Source organism: Corapipo altera, unplaced genomic scaffold (genome assembly GCF_003945725.1).
Source record: "Corapipo altera isolate COAL_440 unplaced genomic scaffold, ASM394572v1 77b, whole genome shotgun sequence".
NCBI lineage: Eukaryota > Metazoa > Chordata > Aves > Passeriformes > Pipridae > Corapipo > Corapipo altera.
In genome coordinates, this window is record NW_020884933.1 from 2,648,346 (window position 1) to 2,675,927 (window position 27,582).

General features: G+C 55.5%; 1 protein-coding gene and 1 long non-coding RNA gene across 3 annotated transcripts in view; one reads left to right on the top strand and one right to left on the bottom strand.

Moving 5' to 3' along the window:
* CDK18 (cyclin dependent kinase 18) overlaps positions 1–27,582 on the bottom strand; it is a 34,826-nt gene that overhangs the window by 7,130 nt on the left and 114 nt on the right. Inside the window, exons 2-6 of one of the 2 annotated variants that reach the window (XM_027659656.1) lie at positions 9,137–9,283; positions 3,016–3,161; positions 2,598–2,723; positions 550–606; positions 154–268 (exon numbers count right to left, since the gene is read on the bottom strand). In XM_027659656.1, the coding sequence (XP_027515457.1) occupies positions 154–268; positions 550–606; positions 2,598–2,723; positions 3,016–3,161; positions 9,137–9,260 (568 nt within the window). In that variant the 5' untranslated portion in view covers positions 9,261–9,283. Of the gene's footprint in view, positions 1–153; positions 269–549; positions 607–2,597; positions 2,724–3,015; positions 3,162–6,018; positions 6,115–9,136; positions 9,284–27,582 lie in introns of those variants that run through there. The other variant, XM_027659657.1, reaches the window with a different exon arrangement.
* Positions 12,439–20,085, top strand: LOC113954837. The gene is made up of 3 exons (XR_003530349.1): positions 12,439–12,552; positions 16,480–16,638; positions 19,658–20,085. It is a non-coding gene; the product is annotated as an uncharacterized LOC113954837 (long non-coding RNA).

Below are 27,582 nucleotides of genomic sequence, written 5' to 3' on the forward strand. Positions count from 1 at the left end.
CACCACCCACCCCAAATCCACCTGGGACTGACCACAGCCATCCCCCTGCACCACCCACCCCAAATCCAGCTGGAGTGATCCCAGGTACAGAAATCCCCCTGCACCACCCACCCCAAACCTGCCTGTGATGGGGACGAGCCCCCCTGGCCTCACCTTCCCTGATGGCCGTGCAAGGAGCCCCCTCCTCGTGCTCCAGCCGGATTTCCTTCAGGGCCACGAGGTTTTCTGTCAGTTTGCTGCGTCCCTTGAAGACGGTGGCGTAGGTGCCCTGGGAGGGGGAGAGAGAGAACAAGCCCTGCAGCCCATTTCCCAGCCTGGCACAGCACTGATGTCCCCAAAACATTTGGAGGAAGGACCACTTGAAGTGCCAGGGTCAGGTCTGAACTCCACAGAAAGACTTGGTCTGAATGTTCCTGGATATTGAAGAAATTTGGCTTTATGGAGTTTTGGAATTTATTAAAGAAATCTGCACTTTGCATTTCAAGCTCCCCTTGGGACTTTATTTAATTCCTTACAGGGAATTAATAGGATACTCCATGGGATACTCACCTCCCCCAGTTTGTCCAGTTTAACGTAGGTCTCCAGCTTCCCAAACCCAATATCTGACTGTAACAGAGAAAGGAAAACATCGCTGGGGGTGGTGTCTCATCCAGGGATGGCTCCACCTCCAGGGATAAGGTCAGGGACACTGGGCAGTGACAGTTTTGGGGCAGATCAGTCAAGGCAGGTGTTTGCCAGCTGATCCAAGCACATCGAGTCCATTAATTTCCTGGAGAAGCTGTGCAGGCAATCCATCAGAAAACCTTCCCAACAGCCCAGCTGCTTAAGTGGGATGGATGGACCTGCATCCTCAGCCTGCCCCTGCCACCCCTGCGTCCTCTTCTCCCACCCACCAGCCTGACATGCCACCAGCAGTGGGAACAGGAGCTGTGATTTACAAATGCCCTTTTTGTGGGAGAAGCCCCGTGGGATCCTTCTCCCAGCCTGTCCAGGAGTGCTTCCCTACGTCTGGTCTCGCTGTGACTGCTCATTCCTCAGTGTGCTGCTCAAATCAAGTGTGAAAGGGACGTTTTCCCACTTGGAACAGTAACTCCTTAATGAGCTGCTGGGATCTGCTCTCGTGTACCCAGTGACAGCAGCACAGCCCCTGCAAATCCATGGATTCAGGTGTCACTCCCAGCAGACCTCCTGAAACTGCAATTTTCTGTGGGGACAGAGACACCTCCTCAGCGAGCTGGGATCATGTGTGTGCCAGGGAAAGGGATGATTCCCAGCAGCACAGGCTGCAAGGCACAGGGCAAACCACTGCTCCTGAAGCTTTAATAAAATGGTGCCGTTCTCCCCCAAAATCCAGTTCCCTCGTTGTAATCCCAGCAGCTCTGCCTCCAGCCCACCCCAAGACCCCCCAGCCCTGATCCGAGGGCTCCTGCCACGCTGCTCACCAGCAGATGGAGCTGGATGGACAGCTGGCACCCAGCAGGCAGGGAAAGGGGCCCTGGGGAGCCACCGAAGGGGGTCCCCCCACCCCGCGCCCAGGCAGAACCAGCAGCCCCAGGTCTGGGGTGCTCCTGCAGCCCCCCCAGCTCTGCCCCACGGGAAGGCACTGACAGCCCACCCAGCTCTCCCAAGCTGGGAAGCTGCTTTCTTGCTCGCTCAGGCTGGATTTGAAACAGCAAATCCCAGGGGAACAGTGGGGTTTTTACTCCATGGACTCCCCAAACCATCCCTGTGCCCTGGGAACTGCCACGTCCTGAGCAGGGAAACGAAGTGGCTTCTGCAATCCAGAGGTGCTGCACAACCCCTGGAGCCACATTCCTTATTCATAGAGGGGACCATGAATATTAATGACACAACCCTCTGGCTGTGTCTATTTTATTGATTAGACAGCACAGGCAGGTAAATTCGAGCTCTCCTGTCCTCCTCCTTCCCCCTGAACAGGCATGTTGGCTCCAAAGATGCCTTCTGAGACCTGGCTGTGGTACCTGTCAGCACTGGGCACTCCTGGGCAGCAGGACAGGTCCCTGGACAGCTGGACACAGGGCACAGAGTTTCTGCTCCTACTTTGTGCTGCTTCTCTGCAGCAAAAGAAGCTGAAATGCCAGCACTAATGCGAGGGCTAATTCATTATTTATCCACATTTGCATTTCAACCAGCAGAGGCTCCAGCACTTGCCAAACTGCAGGAGGGTTCCCACCTCCTCCCATGGGGAAGGAGCCAGGCCAAGGGGACAGTCAGGTGTGTGCACAGGTGAGGGAAGGAATGTGCAGGCCTGGGGAATGGCACAGCAGCACTGAGGTGTGAACAGGGAGGGGATCTGCAGATCTCGGGATCACAGAGTGGGGAGGGGATCCAGATCTCAGGATCACAGAGTTCTTTGGGTTGGGAAAGACCTCCAAGACTGAGTGACTGACCTCCACCTTGTCCCTCCCCGCCCAGAGCACTGAGGGCCACGTCCTTGGACACCTCCAGGGGTGGGGACTCCATCAGCTCCCTGGGCAGCCCCTTCCAATGCCTGAGCGCCCTTTCCAGGAGGAAATTCCTCCTGATGCCCAAGCTGCCCCTCCCCTGGCACAGCCCGAGTGCACAGTGAGCCTTACGAGGGAAGCCCGTCGGGACATCCTGCTCAGGGGCTTGGGGAACTCCGGGCTCTCCATCTGCAGCTTCTGCAAGAACTCGGGGGGCAGGCGGATGTCCATGGGCAGGGAGAGGCGTTTGCTGACGTCCTGCAGAGAGGGACAGAGGAGATGGGTGATGAAGGGAGAGCTGCTATGGATGGGGAAGTGATGGGGCAGCACCTGTGGGACCCTCAGTGAGAGGAAAAGGGAAAAGGGAAAAGGGGGGTGATGTGCTCATGGGGATGTGCCTGGGCTCGGTCAGGTACCACGGGAGTGATGCTGAGTCTGGCACTGCCAGGTCCCCAGGAACCCAACACCGGCTCTTCCAGCCAGCAGGGAGGTGACAGCCAGAGGTTCCCATGTCCCCCCTGCCCCCTCCCCAGCCTGCAGCAGCACTTGCCTCCATGGAGAAGCGGCGCTGGTTGTTGCTGCGGTACCTGACGGCCACCGGGGACTGCCCTTCCACCTCCGACGGTGAGAGGGGGCTGCTGTCGGCCCGGAATTCCCTGCCCAGCTGTCCCAGCTGCAGGTGCCCTTGAGCCAGGTCTGAGGACAGAAAGACGGGAGAGTGAGCTTCTGGGGTGGTGGCTGAAGTGCCAGGGATCTTACTTTGGAGAAAAGGGAGTTTGAGCAGGGCAGAGATGCTCTGGGGCCATGAGAATATCTTCTTCCTTCTCTGTGTCTGGGAGGCCAAGGGAATTCCTGCTTTTTGCTCCAGACTCCTGGTGCCTCAGCACCCACAGGGCTCTGCTCTCCAGCCCCCCCAAAGCACCTTGTGCATCCCCCTACCACGAGGGTCTCTTTGACAGACAGGGAGGGGGATGCAGAGGGGGGAACTTCTTCACACCCCAGGCCACCCAGAGCTCCCACATCCCATTCCAGTTCTCAACCTTCCTGCAGCAGCACCCTGAGGTTGTGCAGGGGTGAGTATTCACTTTAACTTCCCAGATTTATCCTCCCAAAAAAATGCCACATTAGGCAAAACACCACCTGCACTTTTGGAAGACAAAGGTGCCTGTCCATGGCTCTGGATCCCTCTGGGCTGGGTCAATACAGGAGCAAAACAGAGAGCCCTGAATCCAGGGAGTTCCCACGCACACACACATCCCATCTGCCCTGGGAACCACCAAATCCAAAGGCATCAGGGCACTTTCCTCCAAGGATGTGACCGTTTCTCGGAACGTTGTTTGGGATTAAAGGCTGCAGAGTCACTTATTGCAAAACAAACCACTCCAGGCCTTCCTGCCCCAACCCACTGCCCTGAGCCAGGCACAGCCCCGAGGAGCACAAGAGCTCTCTTGAAAACCAAAGCAGCTCAGGAAAAACAACTCTCCTCTCAGGGCTCCAGGTGTGAAGCCTCGGAGTGTGAGCCCAAGAAACCCTGAACGGAGTGAGAAAATCAGAACAAAATAAGCCCTTGAGCTCCTTCTGGTCCCCAGTTTGAGGTTTGCACTTAACCCTCCTCACTCTGTAATGAGCAGCTGGTCAGTGGGAACACTCTGGCACTCAGAGACCTGGGCAGAGGCACAGCCAAACCCTGCTGGGTTCAACACAGGTCACCTGGACCCCAGTGAAGTGGATTCCTCTGATCCACGCGGATGCCGTTTCCAAGGGGATGTTCAGGAGGAGGCAGCACCAAACTGGGTGTGCTGGGATGGAGGAGAACCACCTCCCCCCAGGGCAGGGACGCATCTCCCTCTGAAAAGGTGTGGGGCCAAGCAGGGAGGATCATCCCACGCCCTTCCCCTCTGCAGGCATGCTCCAAATTACACCCGGAGGGTCCAAGGATGCCCCACTCTGCGTTCAGACACCCCGCAGACATCCCAGGAGGGAAACTCCGCAGGGAGGAGGAGCTGCTGCCCCGGGCTGGCCCCTGCCCATGGCCCAACCCTCTCCCCGGGCTGCAGGGAGACAATCCCTGCTCTGCCCGAGCGCCAGCGATGATCTCATGGCTGAGGGCTGGGCAGGCAGGGCTGCTTTTCACGGGGTGCTGAGCAGGGCTGGGACCTGGCTGCAGTTTGCTCGTCTGACGGATGAGAGGTGGCAGGCAAGTGACCTGGGAAAAGATGTGGTTTTGTGCCATGGTCACCGGGAAACCAGGGAACCTGAGGGGTGCAGGGTGTCCTGGGTAGGCAGCCCACACCTAAGAGGTGGGGTCAGCCCGTGCCACTGGGCTTGAGAGGGTCTGAAACAGCGCCAGGAGTTTTTGGGCAGTCAGGAATAACAAGGTAGAGTCACCCCTTTTTGCTTCTCTGGTCCCTTCCCCTTCTGTCCATCTGCTTGTACAGGCACAATTAGGGAACATCCTGAATTAAGCACAGGTATGAAAGGAACGTGGATCAATGAAACTGGATCGAATCTTTTTCACTTGCTCATTTCCTAAGCAAATTATCTGCCAGGAAAAAAAAAAACACAACAACAAAAAACCCCAAACAAACAAGCAAACAAAACAAACAAACAAACAAAACCAAAACCCCAACCAACCAAACAGAAAAACCAACCCCAAAAGCCATTTAAAATCTGACTGAATGGACTCCAACTAATCCACCTTAAATGATGGTCTGGGTGAATTTGTGCTGGTTCCCATAGGTTAAAAAAAGCCCCAAAGTTTGGGAAAAGGTGCAGCCTGTCCTGAAAGGTGCAAACCAGCAGCACTGTATCTTTGAACCAGTAGATCAGTGTTGATCTCCTCGTCTATATGAACATTAGATGTGAAGTCAGAGGTCAATCGACAACCTGGATATTCCAGTGCATCCAAAGGGGATGGGAAAAGCAGGTAAAACACACAGGAGACTTGCAGGGATGAGGGGAAAGGTGTTTGGGCTGCCCTGGGGTCAGAGTGGGGAGGGGGATGTGCCAGCTCAGCACACCCTGGGCTGTCCCAAGGTGCACCCAGGGACTCCCAATCCCACGGGGATGCTCCCCAAGGGCTGGAGTAGCCCCCAGGCTTGGAGGACCCTCCTGGGCGCTCACAGAGGGGGGGAGATGTGAAGCTGTGGGCGTGCAAAACGTGAGGGGCTGCTTGATTCTGCTCAGCATTTCCCGTGGCTCGGGGGGAGCCCTGACACCCTGCAAACAACGAGGCTGCCTGGGATATCAAAGCAAATTAAAGTGAGACCGCAGACACGGCTGATGAGCCTCCCGCCTTTCCAGAAATACATTTAAACACAGCCCCTGCCAAAACAAGCTTTGATCTCCCAAGGAAAGGGGCCAGAACCCTCTGCTGCTTGCCTGACTTCTAATTACTTTGCTAAGTGTGAACTCTCTCCGCTCAAGGCTCCCTTGCACTCAGAGCTTGGATTATTCATCCTCCTCCCGCCCACTCGTTGTCACCTCTTTGGGGCTTTGAGCTCCCAAGGTCAGATCTGGCTCTTGTTTTATGCCAGTGCAAATTGGGAATTACCTTTGCAGCCCTTATCTGGGCCTGGGAGCACAGAGCAGGCAGCAGCTGGTTTGGGGCAGAGCCTTGGCACAGGTAAGAGCTGTTGCTGGATGCCACCAAGTTCTTATCAAAGCAGATGGGACACACCAAGACCTGATACCTCTGAAAAAAAAATGGAGCCTGCATTGTCAGGCTCCACCAAGGTGACATTGCCTGTGGCAGGAAAAGCTGTTTGCTTTTCCAGCCTGGAAAAAGGAAAAAAAAAGCCTGTTTTTTCCCTCGTTTTATCAGCCCCTGTGAGTGAGGTCATGAGAGCTCCAGGGTGGAGAGGACAGAGCTGGGGATTTCTCACCACACACCCAACAGAGTGAGGTCTGTCCCCAGGAGAAGGTCCTGCCTTGTCCTGTTCCATGAGCCAGAGCAGCTCCTGCAGATGCTCTTGAGCAGCCTGGTCTGCTGGAAGGTGTCCCTGCCCATGGCAGGGGGCTGGAATGAGATGAGCTTTAAGGTCCCTTCCAACCCAAACCAGCCTGGGATTCTGTGATTCTTGGAGCACCTCGTGAGGAGGTCTGGCCTCTGCATCACCCTCTTCCCCAAGGATGGGCACAGACATTCCCAGCCAGCACAGTGTGGGATGTGCAGACTGCCTCGATGCTGCTACCCCCTGATTTCTGATGCTGGAGGGAACCTAAAACCTGCAAGCAACTCCTTAAGGAGCTACACGAGGTGAAGAAAGGAAAACTGATGGTGTTGATCTGAGCTGTGATTAGCACTTGTCTCTGGAGTCAGTGATCACAGAGCCTGAGCTGTCACTGTTGTCACCAGGACAGACAGGATCCCTGCAGGCTGGTCTGAAGCCTGGGGCAGGGCAGAGACAGCCCAGGGGCAGCCCCAGAGACCCTAAGAGGGAAGGTGAAACTGGAGTGGAGCTGTTCCATGGGGAAGAGAAGCAGCACAGGAGCTGCTGCCACGGCTGCAGGCTCAGCTCTGCTCCCCACGCCTGGAGCAAAGTTATTTTTGATTTTGATCTCTGCCTGCAAAACCAACCAAGACCTCAGAGAAAACTAAACTCAGAGCCCTCTCCAGGCCAGGCAGCTCCCATGGGGCCCAAACCTACCCACAAACCCTGGTGCACAACCCCCTTCTCGTCTGTCCCCCTCCGGCTTCCCCCTGAGGAGCCTCCTGGCACAGGGATGTGGGTGAGGAGTTCCCAGCCAGGAGGGCTCATTCTCAGCCAAGAGATGCCTCAGACAAATGTGGCTGTCAGGGCCCTCCATAAACAACCAGGAGAGGGGATTAAGGGCACCCTGGAGGTGACTCCTCGGGGTTGTTCACAATCCCCACAGGAAACTTGATCCCGGGATCTCGCAGAAGTGAGCAGGTTTGGGGTGGTGGGCACGGCCTGGGCTCTGTGGGAGAGGGATGGGGTCCAAACTGGGAACTGGGCAACAAGGGAATGGGGGGCACCAAGGAGGGAAAGCTGGGGAGGGGACCAGGATGTGCCACATCCATGGGGGGAGGATCAGGGGGAGCTGGCCCTGGGACAGCTCGAGGCTGCACGGGAGGAGCTGTACCCCCAGAGTGGTGCTGGCAGATCCTGAGCCCCTGATGCATTCCCAGATCCAGGCAGAAGGATCTCCTAATACACCTCCTCATGGACTGGTTCTGGTCCAGGCAGGAGGATCTCCTACACCACATCCCAGTCTAGTACTGGTCCAGCCTCTAACCATGGGCTGGGAACACCCTCAGTCCTGGCCCCAGGCTCTGCTCAGACTTTGCTCTTTCTCTCTCTTGGCTACCTCAGGAGCAAGCCCAAAAGCCCAGGGAGGGACTGGCAGATGCTGCTTGCACCAGTTTGCCATCCAAGGGGCAAAGGAAGACCCGTCACTGACTCCTCATCTGAGCAGGATCACCTCTCTGGTCTGCAGGGCACAGACAGGGAGCCTGGGCTCCCCCATCCCAGAGCACAGCTCCCTGAGGAGGGCAACAGCAGGAGCAGCTCTCAGCACCCAGGACTTCCTCAGCCTTGCCCCATTTTATCCCCACAGCTTCTGCACATCTAATTAAGGGCTCAAGTCTAATTATAGCCCTCGCTGCTCGCTGGGGTGTGAGGGGAGGTGTGTGGGAGCAGGGCAGGAGGCTGGGAGGGAGAGATGCTGCTCGGGGCAGCCCGGCTGCGTGGAGAGATAAAGGAGCCTCAGGGGCTGCGGGAGCGAGGAGAGCCAGCTCTAAATTAGGTTACTGCATCTCTCCTTGGGAGCAGGTTGGCTGGCACAGGGACGGTCCCTCCCCACCGGTGCCAGGCGATGACATCATTCCATCATGGCCCAGCCCCTGCTGGAGCCGAGTGGAGCGTGGAGGGGCCGGGCTGTGCCACGGGAGGCAGCGGTGGCACGAGGGGGTGGCCGGGAGTGGCTCAGCCTCGCACCCACAGCAGCCAATTCAGCCCTGGATGGGCCGAGCCCAACTCCAGCCGGTGCCCAAAGGCTCTGCCTGCCCGTGCACGGCCACGGGGCTGAGCTGCTCCCACGCTGTGCCTGCAGCCCTGCCCCTCCCTGGCTCTGCCCCCGGCCCCAGAGCCTGCCCCAGCCTGCACCGAGGGCTGCTCTGTTTGCACAAGGGATGAGCTGTTAACCCTAAACCTCCCCGGGGCCCTGAGAACAGCCTCCCAGGGGAAGGCTGTGGGTCCAGGAGGAGATGTGATGCCCAGAAGAGACAGAACAGCCCCCTTGGCTCGGGGGAAGCATCAGCCTGTAGCCCTGGAGAGGGCTCACAGCCCACTTTTGCCCCCCAGAGTCACAGCACGGGGAGGTGCTTTGGGCAGGCAGGAGGAGATCCCACACTTTCCCACTCCCAACCCTGACCACAGATGTGTCATTCCTCCCCATTTTGTGCAAATACCTTTCCCTCCCATAAGTCTTTCCTTATGCAAGTATAAATCCCTCTTCACATTTAATGACAAGGTGTTATTAATCCCGGGGGATGGGTGAGGAAAGCAACCCCAAGAAAGGGGGAGAAACTTTCCACACACACCCATTGAACGGCCTGGGGGCTGGAGAGGAGATCCCTGCTGGCAGCACTGACCCCAGATGCTCCTGACCGGCCCCAGCAGCACATCAGGGGCCTGGGGGCTCCTTACCTTCATTCCTCTGGTTGTTGAGCTGGTTGAACTGCTCCGTGAACTCCGTCAGCGACTCCTCGATGGTCTCTGTCCGCGGAACCGAGAGCGAAAACCTCCTCTTGAAGTTTTTCATCTTGTTCATTTTTCCCTCGTGCTGCCAGAGCCCTGCAGGGAAGGGAGAGCAGGCTGAGAGGGCTGCACAACACACAGGATTCCACCCCCTCCAGCCCCACAGCTCCTGCTCTCTGGGGCTCTGGCAGCATCCCAACCCGAATTTCCCCCCATGTGGGGACCTGCAGGGGTCCCCTGGGACATCCCCATCTCCGAGGCACCACTGCTGTGTCAGAGCAGATGAGGAGCCACGTGGCCACCAGGGAAATTTGGATTCCTCGTTTTTTAAGAGCTGGAGATTGTCAAGAGGGGCAGGGGGGCTTCTCTTCTGAGCCCAGGACAGGGCTGTGCACACTCTGTCCCAACCACCAACACAGGCTGTGCCTTGTGGCATCCTTGGAAACTCTGGGAATGCCTGGAGCAGGGAAGAGCAGGGTAGAAATACAAGGAAGGCAAGACAGAGTAAACAGTGACGGGAAAGACTCAATCCCACTCTCCTCCCTGTGCAGGGAGGCCCCTCTCCCCTGGCAGTTCGGGCTCTGCTTTGCCCTTGCACGAAAGACTTCCTGAGCCAGCAGCAAAAAGCTGAGTGGAGCCAGGATGGGCTGGGGGGATCCCCCAGGGTCACAGCACAGGGAGATGCTTTGACCTCTCGGCTCCCTCGTGAGCCCCAGTGACTCATCCTGATGGGCATTAGAGTCGCCTTAAGCCGGAGATCTGATTAAAGCAATAAAACCCTTAAAGGAAGAAAACCCTCCCGGGGCACATGGCAAAGTGTGCTGGGGCTGAGCAGCCACGGGAGCTCGCTCTGGGCACTGCTTTGCTTTTCCTTTCCTGCTTTGGCTCTTCCCAGGCTCAGCAGCACGGATGGGATCAGGCTGGAAGAGCTGTCTGGGCAGGGTTTGGGCTCCAGCACCAGCCCTGCTGCACTCTGGTGCTGTTCCTCCAGGCCAGCACAGAGCCAGCACCCAGCCTGCTGTCCTGGCAGCTCCCTGATGTCATGGAATCATGGAAAGGTTTGGGTTGGAAGGGAGCTGAAAGCTGAAAGCTCATCACGTTCCATCCCCTGCCATGGGCAGGGACACCTTCCATTAGCCCAGGTTACTCCAAGCCCTGTCCAACCTGGCCTTGGACACTTCCAGGGATGGGACATCAGTGTCTTACCCTCAACCAGCCACAGCTCTGTCCCTCTCCCCAGTCCCATGAGTGTAGGGATGCTCCTCCACCATCCCTTATCCTCTCGACCCTCTCACCTTCCTGGCAGGGGATTTGCCATTAACAGCTCTCCACTCCTTAATGCTGCTCTGACCCACCAACCCAAGGGAGGATCTGAAGGGGTAAATCAACCCTTGGTGCCAAGCAGGCACCAAAACTACCCGGAGATGTTCTTTCCCACTCCGAGGGGCTCATTCCCACACCAACACACACATCCCGCGCCTCCCCCCGCAGCCCTGGAGCAGGTCGGCCCCCTAATCCTGGGTGTCCCTGCTCTTCCCTGGTTGTCCCCACTCCCCCCCAGCCCTCTCCGAGGCTTATCAGCACAAACAAACGGTGATCGCATTCCAGGCTGATGCGATCAGACACAGCATCCGGGAGCCGGCGCATCCCCGTCGCCAGGACAACGGGAACACTCGGGCTGACATGCCTGCATCTGAAAGCTTAAAAGATTACCCGTCAGCAATATAAACACTCCGTTTGGGTGCCTGCCAGGCTCTGCGGTGAGGCATGGCACCCTGCAGTGGGTGAATCCCAGGGATTTTCAGGGGATTCACCCGAATCCTGGGCACTCACACGCCTCAGCCACCCCCACTCACCTCCCACCCCCAACGCTGCAAACACCTTAAAAGCGAAGGCTCAATCCTGCCTGGAATCCGGGCTGGGGTGTTTGCTGGGGGTGGGAAGGGAGGCTGGAGGCTGCTTGGAGCTGGGAAGTGAGGCAGGAGGATGACAGACACATCCACTTCAGCCCTCAGACACCGAAATGTTTCCTCAGCACGACAGAAACGTGCTTTGACAATAAAGATGTGGCACTGGTGATGCTGCATTAACAAAGTCTCCGTGCTGGCGCCTTCCTCGTGGTCCAAATAACGCCTCCAAGCAGCGCTGTTGCTCTGGGAGGGAAGGCAGAGCTTGAAACTTGCTTTGGAGACCTTTTTCCCAGCCCACGGATCCAATCTGACTCCTCACCTTGCAAGCTGAGTGAGTTTGAACCAGGGCACTGCTGGTGTGTGGAAACGCTGCCAGCGTTGCAGGTACCCAAGGAACTAAACCCACCTGGAAAAGCAGGGTCAGGTTTTGCTCCTGACAAAGAAAAAGCTACAGAGGCTCCTGTACTCGCGTTTTCACGTCGGCTCCAGGCTGGCAAAAAACTCTGCTCCACAAATCCCAATCCTCCCCCCACCCTTTGCCTCCTACAGGAATGCCAGCAGCTCCAGGCTGCTAAATATAAACCTCCTCGGAGAGGAACTGGGGTGGGGGTAAAAATAGCACCGGCATGGCTCCCTGCCTCTGCTGCCATTCCCGAGCTGCCCCGTGCCTGTTCCAGGCTCCTCATCCTCACGGCTCTGGGCAGCTGGGGCTGTTTTTTCCAGCTACACCTGGACCTACTTGGCATCTGTTGATGGAGTTCCCATTCAAGTGTTTGTCAGCTGGAATTTATGGGGCTGTTCCTGCCCTCAGCCCTCCACCCCCCCCAGAGGAATTCACCCCAGTGCCCATAAGGTTCCCTCTAAAACTGGGATTTGCTCCGTTCCTGGAAGGAAAGCATCCACAATGTACACGCCAGAAGGCTGCAGGGATAATGCAGGGTCAGGAAATGTGGGGTCCCCAGCGAGCACCCCTCCCCACACCCCAGCACCCCGGGGTATGAGGGGCTTCATCCCCTCTCCATCTGAATTCCTTCCGGGAGAAGGAATCCCCTTTAGAGCTGAAAGGAGCAGCCCAGCCCTCTCCCCCAGCACTGATTTCAAAGGGAGAATTCCTCTTGTTTTTTGGTTGTTTTTTTTTTTCCCCACCACATTTAGTGTCCTAAAGGATGCAGAGGCATCTATTGACTTTGGGAGAGAAAGTGGCACTCGCTGGGCAAAGCGATGCCATCCCTTTGTTTTCCAGCCCGACAGGAACCACGGCAACCCCTGCGCTGGAGGCACCGGGGATGGAGGGAGCTGATGGTTCCCAACGTGCACTAACATGACGCTGCACGGTAGGACACGAGGGGAAGGAGCAGTTTAAAACTGGCAATCGGGAGTTTAGGCATCAACAGGCGGAAAATGAAATCACCCGGCTTGGAACGTGGCCAAGGAACGGGGATTAAAGCCAGCAGGGTGAGTGATCTGCATTTACTGTAATACAGTCGGGTAGTAAATACTTGGCTAAAACACTTCAAAGAGCCCAAAGCCGAATCCCATCAGGAAAAGCTCCTCGCAGGATCAAGACAAGAAGTTAACGATCCTTTAAACGGGCGGTGACCACACTCGGTGAACTGTTCCCACAGGCTGGGACTGTCCACATGGACATTAGTACACCCCAAACCTGCTGGTTCCCTGCCCTGCAATTCATGGGACAGGTATTTTAGGCATCACTGGTGAGAGAAACTGTTCCCTTTCTCCTCCAGCACCTGGCAGGGCCTCAGAAGCAGAGCTGTGGAGCACTAACTACTTTATTGCTTTTCACAAATGCTAAGTGCCTCCATATTTTCCTCACCACTTTAACAGCCTCACGCCCCCATTTCCCAGAGGAAAGAGTGGAAAGCTTGGAGGGAATAGTTTGCTTCTTTTAAGCCTTTTTTTTAAAATTTTTTTAAAATTTTTAATCCCCACAGAGATTAACGGTTGTGTTTACAAGGCAAAACGAACAGTCCCGTTCAGCAGTTACAGCTCCCGCTTCCAGCTATTAGGTGGCACTGATTCACTCCTGCAAGGATCAGAAAAACGGGGAATTCTGCTCGTGGAGCCCTGTTTGCTGAGCAAACACGGCTATCATGGAACGCTACAGGGCTAAACAACCAACCAACCCAGGCACCAAATACCCGCCCCTCCTCGCAGGGCAAAGCACCGAGACAAAGCCAGACCCAACCAAAGCTCCCCAGCACAGCCCCCCCCCCCGTGCCGGGCAGCCCTTTCCAGGTCCGTTTTGGCCGTCTGAGGTTCTCCCTCCCAAGCTCCAGGACGGAGGAGGAGCAGGGAAAAGCTGCAGGAGCTGCCAAGGTGTCTGAGAGCAGGAGACGGGAGAGATTTTGGCCCCTCCGTGCTGCACATTCCTGTGCAAACAGGAGCTCAGCACGACCCAGATTCCTCCTCCTCCGCTCCGAATTTCCTCTGCAGGGCCCTGTTCAGGTGCTCAGAGGTGTGTGGAAGGAAATGGGGAGTGACTTGAGGCTGTTCTGGGGTGTCAGAGGGAAAAGACTCAAACACAGACCAGGGATGATGCCGAATTTTCTGTGGCAGCTGGGAATGCTCCCAGGGCGAGGAGGGAGGGGCAGGGAAGGACATCAGCCCCTGACCACCAAATGAACATCTCCTTGGCCACTCAGCTGTCAGCCTGAAACCCTCCCTGGGGTGCCAAGCTCCCTCCCCAGCACAAATGCAGAGCACAGCCCGAGTGGGTCAGTCCTGCAGTGGGGACCAGCAGAGCTGGGGCCACATCCTGCCCGGTGCTGGGATGGGCCCTGGTCCCTGCCCAGCAGGCAGAGGGGTTTGCAGGAATTCCTCTCCCCAAAAGGTGAGTGATGAGGGGAGAGAGCAAGGCCAGAGCTCTCCTCCCTGCTCATTTGCCTCCTGCAGCTCAGCCCTGCCTGACATCTCCCCCCTGCCAGGAGGTCAAGATCCTGCAGGGAAAGGAGCACCATCAATTCCTATTAATCTACGGGAGCCCTGCAGCAAACAGCAAGACCATCATCCCAGGGCAGCCACTGCCCTGGGCATGATTGAAAAGGGAGCTTGGCATCCCCAGGGAGCCAGTCCATCCTCACTCTGCCATTCCTTTCCCTCCTGTGTTACTGCCTTCCATGATCACAACGGATGCAGCACATCAGGAATGTGATTTTGTGGCAGCCAGGACATCACTGTCCTCCCCTGGCACAGCCACAGCTGGGAGGAAGCTTGGGAGGACAAATGATCCTGTGGCAAATGCCTAAGACTGGCTCCCACTCCGGCTCTGACCCTCTTGGAATGCCTTGGCTTCCCAGAGATAAATCAAGAATGAGGACACTTCCTTCCTCCCTCCCAGTTGGGTTGAATTCCCCTGGGATGCGATGCCCTGTCCAGCACAGCAGTGTTCCCATCCCTCCTTTGCAGAATTCCAGCTGTAAGTTGTTTAGACACAATGGCACAGGCACATGGAGCATGTAGAGATCCCTGAGGCAGACACAGGGATAGCCTGGGAAGGGTGGATGCTGTGGAAAACTTCCTGCCAGCCCAGCCTTTGGAGACTTTACAGAATCATGGAATCCCAGACTGGTTTGGGTTGAAGGGACCTTAAAGCTCATCTTGTTCCAACTCCTGCCATGGGCAGGGACACGTTCCAGTATCCCAGCTTGCTCCAAGTTTATCCAGCCTGGCCTTGGATACTTCTAGGGCTGGGATTATAACCTGTACTCCAGGCAGGGGTGGGAGGGGAAGGAAAAGCCCTTTGCTGGATGCACATTTCCCCTCCCATTTGTGCCGGTGCTGACAATGAGCCCAGTAACAGGAGCACACAAAGGAGGTTTGTTCTGCCTTTGTATATTTTGCCTTTCTCAGCCCCGTGTGGTGCAATCAGCAGCTCTCCCTTGGCTCTTCCCTCCCCGGCTCTTGGTGAGATCAGGGCAGCTCCGAGGAAGGCATTAAAATGACAGTCATTATTTCCAGCAGCCTCCAAACACTGGGCACTTATTCCCCTAACCTGAGAAAAGTGTCCAGTGTTCAGCTGGAACAACAATAGGCTGCAACTGTGCAGTGTGGCCACCCCAGCCATCCCTGGGGGGCTGGGGGGGAGCTCAGGGCTCACATTGTCCATGCCTTGACAGTGTCAGTGTTTCCATGGAGTCAGCATCCCCAGGGGATGAGCAGCCTGGATTCTCAGCCACTGTGGACCAGCAGATCCCCTGCTCCATCCCATCCCATCCCATCCCATCCCATCCCATCCCATCCCATCCCAGCGGGTTTGCTCCAGGAGGGCAGGCAGTGGGAAATGAGTCTCAGCAGAACCACAGGACTTTTCCCCTCTGAGACAGACACTCCCTTCCCCACTCACTATTGCTACAGCAGCTGCCTGAGTTATTGAGGCTTCATTTCGGGTCACTTGGGAGTTCAGGGCACGTGTCCCACCCTGGATCCTACAGCAGTGTGACCACGACCCAGGAGAGCTGGGAGCAAAGAGCTGTGCTGGGATTGCTGGGGCAGCAGCACTTCCCAGCTCTGGGAGGATGCTCCTGGAGGTGCTGCTGCTGGGCTGTGTGATGTTTAGCCATTCCCTCCCCCCTTCCATGACTCACTTCCACCTCCCATCCCTTTATTGCACGTCCTTCACAGCTCTGGGTACCCCAAGCAAATACTTGCTGAGGAGGAACACGACCAGCAAAAACCAGCCTGGGCCTTGCTTTTATGACACTCCACTGATTATTGACTGCCAATTAACCAACACAATCCAAGCTGCATCCCAGGAAGGTTGGCCCCAGCCTGCCTGCTCCTCACGAGCCCCTGGAGACCTGATGTCCTGTGCTGGCCTCTCCCAGCATCACCTCCTGCCACATCCCACCCACAGAGGGTCCTGAATGCCCACGGACATCCAGCAAAGTGCTCGTGGATCCTGCTGAATTAAAGACACTCCCAGAAAGACAAACCAAGCCCTGTCACCCCAGCAGCTGGCACTCAGCACTCCCGGGTGGCTGGAGAGGCAGTGAAGGAGGTGCCAAGCTTCCAGCTGCCAAGGAGTCACTCTCAGGAACACAAAGCCTCTTATTTTCTCTCTCCCAGGAGTGTTTAACCTGTGGCTGAGTCTGTCAGCACCTGCCCTTCCTTTATTGCTACATGGCAAGGAGAATCCACGTTATGGGAGAAGATTCCTGGTGCAGGAGAGCCCAAGTCCCACCGAGCCTCTCCCCCAGGAACATTCCCAACACACCTGCAGCTCCAATCCCGCTGGATGAACCCGTGCAACACCCTCACACACGGGTTATGTGGGGTCTGCTGCCTTCCTAACTGCTGTTTTCTTTCCTCCTTTGCCTTTTTTTCCTCCCCCTTTTTTAATTAGAGGCTTTCATTCTTCCCCAGCCCACACAGAGCTCCCAGAGCTGCAGGCTCGTCTGTGACTGCAGACAGGAGCACATGGAAAGCTGGGATTCACTTTCCCTGCAGTGGTCAGGAGGAGCCAGGAGGGGTTGTCTGCTCTGTCTTATAACAGAAAACACTGGAATTTTCCTCCCGTGCCCCGTGATTTCATCCTGCACTCAAAGCCTCCCTTCCTGGCACGTGAGAACAAGGCTGGAAGGAAGGGATTCGCTGCAAAAACGAGGGCTGGGGGTGGTTAATCCCTTCAGCTGAAATGTGGGAGCAGCCCCAGGAGTTGGTTTTGCCCAGGGGTGTGACCAGAGGGACAGCTGAGCAGGGGGATCACCCAGCCCTGCTGCCCGGCTCCCCTTCCCAAAAGCATTCCTGGGGAGGGTATTTAAAGGAACAGAAATCGCATCCTGTACACCCGAGAGCCCCGTGGAATCCCCGTGGAATCCGGGAAATGCAGCCACCTCTGGGGCAGGGAAAGGGGGGGGGGACAGCAAGAAATGGGAGCCAGATCCTTGTGAGAAGGGGATCCCTCCTCTCCAGAGGGATGCTGGAAGCAAAGGATCTCGACAGAATCAAACCTCCTCTCAAAAAATGGAGAAGGGTTTTAATACAAACAGAAGCACAACATTTGTGGGGAGCAGCAGCAGCACCAGCACTCGGAGCAATCCAGGGCTCAGCTCTTTGCCACAGGTTTTCTGGGAGACTAGAAAAGCCTGCCTTGCTCTGCCCTGGTAAAAAGGGCTCAGAAAAAGGCTGAAACCTCTACAGTCCACCTGGATTTCCGTGCCTCCCCCCCCCCAGCCCTGGCAGCGGGAGGAGGAGCTGGAGAGGCTGTACAAGCAGCTTCCCATGGGATTAGTGCTTCCTCCTCTCCCAGCAAGCTCCCAGTTGAGATCCAGCAGCTCCTCGGAGCTGACACTGCTCCTAACCCAGCCTCCCACCGCCCTTGGACTGATCTTCCTGCAGCAGCAGCAGGGAAAGCAGGAGAGGGGACGGTGTTCCTGACCTACTTGTCCCCACTGCAGCACCTCCCAGTGCCAGCTACGGGCTGGGTTTCCCCCAGGACGAAGCTCTGGAGCAGTGGTGCCCCTGGTTGGCATTAGGCACACAAAGCCCTTTGCAGCAGGGTTTCAAATCTGTTTTATTTAAAGCTGGGGAATAGTCACATGGTGGGAAGGTAGCGAGCAAACACTGCCAGTCTCCTTCCCTGCCAAGGATTGCACTAATCTGCTATTTAATCTTAAACCAGTTGTGCACCCACCCTTGGAGGGCTTTGTGCACGTGGATTTTCCCCCTGAGATGTGAGGGAAGAGCAGCCACACAGGTAGGGAGCATGAGGAGCCAACGCTTGAGGAATCAGAGGATTTCAAAGCACTGCAGGAGCCATAATTGCTTTTGGATCCCTCTCCCCCAGAAGGAGAAAAAGCAAAGCTGCAACATCTCTCATCCCAACCCTTCCTCATCAGGATGATCTCAGAGCCCCAGCCAGGGTGGGATGTGCAGGGGACCTTCCTGGCTCTGCTTCCCAGATCCAGAGCCTCCCCAGGAGGGAAGGGATCACCCTCCAGCTGGTGAGCAGGGAATTCTGTCCCACTGAGCTGCTGGACGAAGGCAGGGGATTTAAAAAAATCCTCCTGAGCCAAGAGGTGGCTGCCAGGGATGCCAGGGTGGTACCAGCACTGTTTGGAGGCAGCAGACTTGGCCAGAGCGTTGCTGCCAAGATGCCAGGCTTTGGGACACACTTTCCTCAGCACAAACAGCTCCAGGGATGGCTCTCCCTTCTCCTCAAACCATTTTCCCCAGACACAGGGGTGCCACAAGCAGGCTGTGGGTTGCCCAAGAGCCCTGAGAGGCCCTGTGATGGTGAAAGCTTTCCAGGATCCCACCCTGCCTTCCAGGAAACTGTCCCTGAGGGAGCACCAGGACATCCTTGCACTGCCTGGGGACACCTCCCTGCCTAAAATCCTCACCCCAGCACAGCCAGGCACCACCGCAACTACGATATTTTCATGTCAGACCAAACATGGACAGGGCTGGATGGGGAATAGAGAGATCCCAGGTGGAAACATGTATCAACAGATTAAACACGCCCCAGTGCCTGCAAACCCCTGCTCGCCTCCCCACGGAGGGCAACATTTCATGCATATCTGGGAACTCTGCGAGCACACAGTGTTTAGATAAACCTTGTTCCTTGTTAAACTGTAAATAACATCTGGCTCACCGAGCCAAACCGAGCCCCAGCCCCGTGTCCTCAAAGCTGCAGGGATGGCAGACAAAGCAAGTGTGTTTGGTGGGGTTTCAAGTAATGAATTTATCTCTTTTTTTTTTTTGCTTTTTTAAACATAATTTTTCCACTTTGCCCCCCCCCCCCCCCCGTACTTTCAAACCTATCCCAACCCTCGCTGAGTGCTGGTGGAGTCCCCCCGCAGCTCCAACGTCCTTGACAAGCAGGACTGGTTTCTGCACGAGCCTTGGAAACTTGGGGGAGATAACAGAGCCCGGGGGGGAGATAAACAGAGTGAAAGAGCACGAGGGAGAGAGATCTCTCCCGGGAAAACACACGGCTGGGCTCACAAGTCCTTGGACACTGCTGGGAGGGGAGAGGTGCTGGGCTGAGCACGTGCCCACAGCCTGCTGGGCTTTTGTGAGGCATCATCAGCAGAAACCAACGGAAATAAATTCAAATATAGTGCTTTCCCCCTCCTTCCCCCAGCCAAAACACAAAGCTATTTCCTCGTGGTTTTTCCCAGGAGTCGAGGAGACTCCAAGCCACAAAAGCTTGGGATGAGAAGGGATGACACTGAGCAGGGCTGCTCAGAGCTCGCTCGGGTGTTTTCAATCCTCCTCTCCTGCCTCACCAGCTGATAAGTTGTTGCTTCATAGGAAATGCTCGAGATAAGGAAGGATTATAATCCTGAGGCCCAAAGAGAGAGAGAGATTTGGCCTGGGTTCACACAGCAGAGCATCAGTGCCCCCCTCTCCCCGCTGCACCCAGTTCTTATCTGCTGGGGTTGGTGGTGCCCACTGCAGCCCAGTGTGCTTGCCATGCTATGATAGTGCAATTAGTTGCACAATTAATCGTTAATAAGAAGGGATTGAAGGGGATTAAGTACTTAAATAGAACACACGCTGCTAGTGGTAATTTATAAAAGTACTCCTTCTCCCTCAGACACTGTGTCGTGTTTTCCTGGAATTGGAATGACTCGGATGGACCTTTTCTCTGCACCTTCTGCACTGAGGAAATAGCTGTTTTTTCCATCCCTGTGGGGCTGCACTGGAGTCTGAGGGGATTCAGCAGCACGTGGGCACCTCTGTGCATTCCAGGTTTGCCTCTCCAGGGCCAGGGCATCAACAGGAATGATGGGAAAGCTCCTGCTGCTCCTGCTCTCTTCCAGGGGCTTTGGGAGTCGTTGCTAAAGCAGGAGGCTGGTGGGAGGGAGGGATGTGAAGGTGGTGTGGGGGTGTTGTGCTGGTTTGTTTAATGGAGGGAGCAGTCTGGGGACACAGAGATGCTCTCTGCATTTTAATTTGGATGAGGCACAAACCAATCTCTGGCTGTAACCAAAAAGAGCAGTAAAACCACTAGTTCTGCCTCCTCCTCCTCCTCAGACTCCCCAGGCACACAACATCCTTTCTCTGTCCCCCCCTCCTCCCTCCCCGCACCAATTTACATTGCAAATGGTGTTTCCAAAATTCCTGCCTAAACCCCAGGCACTGCCCAGGTGCTGCCAGGACCATCCACAGCCTTTTTGGGACCCTTCCAAAGGGCAGGAACAGCCCGGAGGTGCCTGGTCAAGGCAAGGATTGGGGGGCTCCAGCTCCCACCCCTGCAGCTTCTCCTCCCTGTGTCCCCATTCCCTTTGGCTCTAGGCAGAGCTGCAGCTCTGGGTGGTGACAGGATTTGTGCTGGCCCTGACAGCCCATCCTCCCCCACGCCACACCCACAGCAGGGAACTTTTCAGCCTTGAACCAAACACCAGACCAGCAGAAAAACAAACCCCGTGGCTGCTCTGCCCAGGGCACCCCTCGGGCGTTTCTTGCCTCGACCACACGAGCCTACAGTGAGTCCCCTGCACTGGGCAGCATTCCAGACTCCAGCTCTTCCTCAAAAAGTAGATTATTCCAGCTGATGGGCAAGGCCACAGTGCAAGTTCTTCCCCTGCTCTGGCTGAGGTGGCAGTGAGGGGTGACACAGGCTCTGTGCTGTCCCCCAGGTCCTGTGGACCCCCAATAACAGGCAGCATTCCCAGCACACCCATCCCAGTGGCACATGGGGACCAATTCCATTGCATCCCATCCCAGTGGGCCACGGGGACTGACTCATTTACATCCCATCCCACCCCAACAGGTTGTGGGGACCAACTCCACCACATCCCATCCCAAAGGGGCCACAGGACTGCATCCACTGCATCCCATTCCAAAGGGGCCATGGGGACCAACTCTACCACATCCCATTCCAAAGGGGCCATGGAGACTGACTCCATCACATCTCATCCCAAAAGGGCCACAGGGACTGACTCCATCCCATCCCATCCCAGAGGGCCATGGGGACCAACTCTATCACATCCCATCCCAACAGGCCATTGGGACTGAATCCATCCCATCCCAAAAGACCCAGGGGATTGACTCCATCCCATCCCAGTGGGACATGGGGACCAACTCTGTTGCATCCCACACAGAAGGTCCCAGCATCCCACAGCTCCACTGGCAGAGCAGCTCCCTGTCCATGCCCAATCCTGGGATAAAGAGAGGCTTTTCAGTCCCAGCTGCTCCTTCACCTCCTCTGGGCAGTGCCGTGCCCAGGGAACACCCGGGATCAATGCCTGCACTGTGGGGTGGGCTGGGAATGCTCCCCCCTGGATGTGGTGTTCCTCAGGCAGGATGGGGAACACTGGCAGCCCTGCCAAGGGCTCCTCCTCCCAGCCACAGCCCCGGGATGTGGCTGTTCCCTGCTCTGGACTAACACTGGCCTTCAGTGCCCCGACTGCAAACACCAAAAGCAAACAGTGTGTGGAGAATTCCAGCGGCAGGAATCGTGTCCTGGCTCCTGGGGCAGGGCTGCAGCCAGACACCAACCCGGCAAAAATCAAAAGGACAGATAAGGGGAGGCTGGGATTTGTGGGACACTGCCTGTTCCTGACTGGCCCTACTTCCTGTAGCCTGTGGCACAGTGATTGCTGCGCGGTAATTAGTTAATAATTACAAGCTGACCAGCCCTCGGGAGTGTCTGTGGCAGAAGGAGGGGTAGGTGCTCCAGGCTGAATGCAGATTTTCCATATTTTCCACCTTGCACTGAAAAGCTTGGAACTGTTTATCCCGGGTCGAGCACGGGGAACAGATGCTGGGAAGGTTATTGTGCCCAAAGGAACTTGGGAACAGCTCCTGGCCCCTCTGTGGTCACTGCTCCCTCAAGGAAAGCCCAGCAGCTCACCAATACCAGCTGCACTCCAGCCCAGTGGGAATCTGGCTGCTGTCCCCCCTCCCACTGAGACAGGAAAATGGGAAATCTGGAGATGGGATGGGACTCACCCGAGGTCACCCAGCAAGTCAGTGGCACAGCCAGGAAAGAGCCCAGGAGATCTGGCCCTGGATCCTGCCTCCAAACCCTGGATCCTGCCTCCAAACCCTGGATCCTGCCTCCAAACCCTGGATCCTGCCTCCAAACCCTGGATCCTTCCTCCAAACCCTGGATCCTGCCTCCAACCCCCCTCCTGCAGCACCGTCTCCTTTGCTCTGTTGTTCCCAGATCACTGCAGCACGGGATCTACTGGATCAGGACTTGGATCCTCAATTTCTGGGATCTGTTGAAGATCCCTACAGGTCCCTGGCTGCCTCCTTGGGTATCTACAGCTCAGCCTTTGCTCCAGCACAGGCCTGGCACATCAGCTGCCAGTCTGAAAGGTTCTCCAGCAAATAATCCAAGTGCTAGAAGGCACAAATCCAAGCTCCAGGTGATATTCCATGCTGGAATACAGGAAAAAACCACCCCCAAACTGATGAATTTATATGTGTGTGCATGTTCCCAAGTGCAGAATTGAGGCTCCTGTTCACGAACCTTGTCAGATTTAGCAACTAAAAAAAGATGCGGCTTCGAGAGTGGGAATTTCTGGGAGGAACTGGAGTGAGGGAAAAGCGATGCCTGAGGGGGGTGGTTTGAGGATAAATCCAACTGGGATCAGGAATCACAACCCCTGAGTGACCAGCATATTAACACTGACCGAATAATTAAACAGACCCAGTAAAAAATAAACCATTTCAATCGAAATAGAGAAATAGCAGGAAAAAAACCGGAACGTTTGGAATGTTTCTGCTTCCCAAAAAAGGCACATTTTGATTTTTTTTCGGAGGTTTCAGTGTTTACAGCTTCAACAGCCTCTCCTTTTTTAATGGAGCAATTCAATTAAAAGTCACCAGAACAACAGCAACACCCCACAAAACTGGTCAAATCCAGTCTCCTGCCCCACTCCAAAGCCCCCAGCTGGGAAAATTTGGGTTGTTTTACAGGAAACAGCTGAGCATTTCAGAGACTGGGGGAGAAAGAGAGGGAGAAAGGTCATGGAGAAGCCTCCAGTAATAAAAACATCACTGCATGAGCAAACTGAAAGGGTGCCCAAAAGCCAAACAAAATTCATGTCACCCCAGAGCCCAGACAGAGAGGGGCTGTTTAATACAGAGCAGCTCATCAGAGAGAGTTTAAACCTCTGGTTGGAGATCCAGGGCCATCAGTGATGGATTTTCTAGCCCCAGGAATATTCCCCTCTGATAAATGATGAGGACAGAACCCCAGGGTGGTGCCAAGGTGAATTGTTTGGGTGTAATTAATCCAATCAGTAAGAAACAAAATAAAAAATGTAAAAAAAAAAAAAGGAAAGTAACAAAATAATCGGATTGAGTGCACCATTAATTGGAGTGTCTCCATTGGCAGTGCAAGTGCAGACAGAAACCTTCCCTTCCCAGGCACTAAGGAAAGGGCAGTAAATCCAACACCACTAAATCCATCCTGTTTGCTGCCTCCTCTCTGCATCCCAGCAGCAGCTCTGATGATCCCCGTGCTCCTGCAGTGCTGGCACAGGTGACAGGTACCAGGCACTGACAGCTCTGGATCTGCAATTTGCCACTCAAATAATGTAATTATTGTTGTTCTGGCAGCGCCTGCTGGGCCCAGGGATCGAGGTGCTCGTGAGGAATTGTCCCAGCTCTAAAATGCCTGGTTCAAAGCCACAAGGGAAGGTGAAAGGGAAGCAAAACCACAGGTCAGACCAAGCTGAGATCTCTGAAACGTTCCACCTGAGCTGCTCCAGGAGACTTGGCTCCCGAAAGGCAACGAGCACCAATCCCTGAAAACAGCAGCTCAAACATCCCTCAGCGTGAGCACCTGCAGAGTTTTTGACCCTCCCAGCCACCCTGGGGTGGCAGGGACGGCCCCTGAAGGGAGCTGGGGGCACAGAGAAACCACGAACAAACCCAGAAGGGCTGGTGCTGGCAGCGGGATCCAAGTGCCCCAAAGCCTGGAGCATCCTCCCGCTCCGTGAGCTGCATTCCCGCGGGTCCTGCCTGCACTTGAAAAGCTGCATTATGCATTCAGCACAGGGCTGAGAGTTTTAACAAGAGCCTCGGCTGCTGCTCAGGTGTGAAAAGGAAGGGCCGGATTTTCAGCAGAGATCAGCCCAGCGGGCAGGGACGCGCTGCCGGGGACATGTGGACATCTCCCAGCGGGAATGTGGCGCGCCTCCAAAAATCCAGCCTTAATTGCGGGCGGCTTGGAGCTCATCCCCGAAGCAGCGAGAGAGAAGACAGGTCTCAAGTTCGGAGATGCAGCTGGAAGGAGGGAGGCAGAGAAGGGAGGAGACAGATGAGAGGTGGCAGCGGTGGCAGGAGCGCAGACAGAGCCCAGCCGGCTCCCGGGGCTCACCCCGCTCTGCGGCTCGAAAATAATTCCACAGCAGTTTCTTTTCCAGCCAGGCTGCCGAGACAAAGATACCAGCCGAGATTGTGAGCGACTGAGCAAACAAGAGGCAGATGAGCAGCGCTGGCTGCGGGCAAAACGCTACCTGAAAAGAAACCCTGATTAGAAAGAGAGCAAAAGATGCTCTGGCTGATTACAGATCGACTCCTCGAAGTTAATTGTTCACCAGATTGTAATCTGGGCTTTTGCATCTACATTAATCAACAGGTTGCTTTCTGCTCTCAGTTTTCCCTTTGCAAACAGCAGGAACAAGTGAATTTAGAGGAAAGCAAACCCAGCAGGTCAAACCTCTGAAAGCAAGCAAAGGGCCTTTTTTAAATAGAGACCTTTTGCTGGTGTTCTACCTGTTAAGAAGTAAACCAAGACCATGGCAGAGAGCAAAGCTGACCTTTCTGGGTGTCAGTACACGGGTTACACCCAGCAGAACTCACTCCAGGCTGGCTTGGGATCTGCTCTGAACTGGCCCCAGAGCCAAGACCCCCTGTCCTCTTGCCTGGAGAAGCTGCTTTAAGTTTGCCTCGCTTCCCCTGAGCGTAGAAGGAGAATTTGGGAGGCTCCTACTGAGTATAAACCTTCTTGGAAACTCTTACTGTTATTTGACATGGTTCCCAAACACGCATCCCAGATTTTCTGGAGATTCTCAGGCCTCCTGGCCCAAACCTCAGGTCTGTGTGCAAGCCAGAGGAATGTCTCAGGGTTTACAAGGGTTGACCAAACATTCATTTCTCTCCAGAAGGCCCAGACCAAAGGGATGGTCTCAGTGGAAGCTGAGACGTGGATATTTTAATGCAGGCATGACCTATGGAAGGTACAGACACAGGTTTCTGTCTGACCAGGTGGCAGGAGAGAGAGAACAGAGGGATCTCACGGCCTTGGGAGATCAAAAATCAACTCCCTGAGCTGCCACAGGCTCCTTGTAACACCTTGAGCCATTTTGCCTCTCTGTTTTACCTCGTGCAAAATGCAGCTGCCTTCATCTACCTCCTCTGGATCCAGTGCCAGCAACAGAAGGCAAAATCTGTCCCCTCCAGCCCTCCTGCTCAGGGCTGTACCCTGACAAACAAGGCAGTGACACTGGCAGTGAATGCCCCTGAAAGGCAGCAGATAAAAACTGATAAAGCCAAAGATTTAAAGCAGCTCCTTGGGGAGCCAGTAAAAATCAGCCAAGCACATCCAGCTGCATTTCAGTCACCTGTAACCTCCGAATATGTGACACCATCACTTGGCTCTGCCTCTGGCTGGGCAGCAAAGCCTGTCTGAAGGGTCCATTCAGGGGCCACAAAGAGCTTGTTCACTGAAAGGGGCCTTCGTGGCATTGAGAGGAGGATTTTAGTGCTTCCACGCCCATCCCTGCCAGCATCCCAAAGCCCTGCAGAGCTCAGGGAGCAAAACCTCTGAGAACAAAGCAAGGTCAAGTGTTAACAGATGGGGGGACTCAGACATGGGGATCTGGTGGTGACGTGGCCAAGGTCAGGCAGAATCCGTGGCAAGGCCGTGGACAGGGACAGATCCTCAGAGTCCTGCTTAGTTACAAATCTTCCTCTCTTTCTTTCTCTCTATCCAAGTAGGATAAGAGAGGGGGAACTCCCAGCTGTTGCTGGCGAGATTGTTCCACTGCTCGTTTATTAATTGCTCTCATTTGGTCACAGTACCAATATTTTCCAGCATGGGTGAGTAAATCTGAGTGCTTGGAAACAAATCTGCAAGAGCTGCCATCAAAAGTGGTCGTGTCTGGAGAACGGACAGCAAAACTCGCTCAGAAGTTTTCTGGCCTGACAGGAGCCTAAAAATCAGTGCCCTGTGAGCTGGGTGCCTCACACCTACACACAGAGATGAAGTTTCATGGGTGAGGTGCCAGCTGGTGAACCAGGTACCCTCCTATTCCTGCCTCTGTTCCTCCTGTGCATCGGGGTCTAGGACGTGTCACCTCCCATTGATGGATCTTCCCCAGGGAGGACAGGATGCTCTAGACTACAAATGCCCTTTGAGACCTCAGTGTGCCCCCACTGACGTGTTCCTGCTGACACAAACTGTCCAGTTATCTCCTGACTGGCTGTTTGCACCCAGAGAATCGTTTCAGGATCCTGGGAACTGGTTTTCACAACCTCTCCGCAGATGGGGTGACCCAGATGCCCTGGCAAAGCCTCATGAGGCAGGAAAACAAGACTCAGGTTGCATTTACCCCTTTTCAGCTGTGGGGAAGCACATCTGCAGGTCTTTGTGCTGCCCCCACGACCACTGAGGAGGAAATTAATCCTGTTTTCCTTTCACGGTCCTGTCTGAAGGCACTTGCCCTTTCACAGATCTTATCCAGAGGCTCTAACTTTCTGCCTGATGCTTGTTCAAAGCTCTTCCCCTTCAGGCACCTTCTCCAAGCCCGACACACACATCACATCACACTGTTCATCTGCCTGATGCACAGCACAAAACCCACTGCCAGCAGCCCCAGGCCTGACCCTGATGTTCCTTCTTTTGAGAGCTAACACCACTATTGTGCCAACACGTTCATTCCAGGTTGTTTTCATGGAGAGATGAGCCAGTCTACTAAAGCCTGACTTTTCAGGAGGCAGGGCTCGCACGGCACGGAGAGCAGCTCTCAGGAGCGAGGAGGGGGGACAGGCATTCTGGGGCGAGTTCTCCCACATCCCTGGGAACTTGTCAGAGCAACAGGCAGTGCTGGAGAGATGCAGCTGATAGTGACAGCCACCAAAAAATGCAGCGCAAGGGGAACGCCGGCCAGCCAGCGGCAGGGCTCCTGTCTGAGCCGGGGAAGCCACCACACAGACCCTGGGTGTCAGCCCCCCACTCCGGCAACTCTCCCATTGCAAGGGTCCCCCCCAGGACCGTCACAGCGGGACCCACGCCAGGGGTGTCTGCCAAAGTTTATAGTGAGTGAAGCGTCGACCAGAGCTCCCCAAACCAGGTTTAGGACCAAAACATGCGCAGGAATCTCCCGCAGCAGGGCACAGACAGGTATAAATTCTCGCCGCGCTCGGTACCGAGCTGAAACCCCCCTCCCCATACCTCCAACTTCAGCTCTTCCCTCCCCTCTCACTTTCCGCCCCAAGCGGTCCCAAAGGCAGCGGGGCTGGCGGGGGGCGGGCAGGGACCCCCATCCCGCCGCGGGG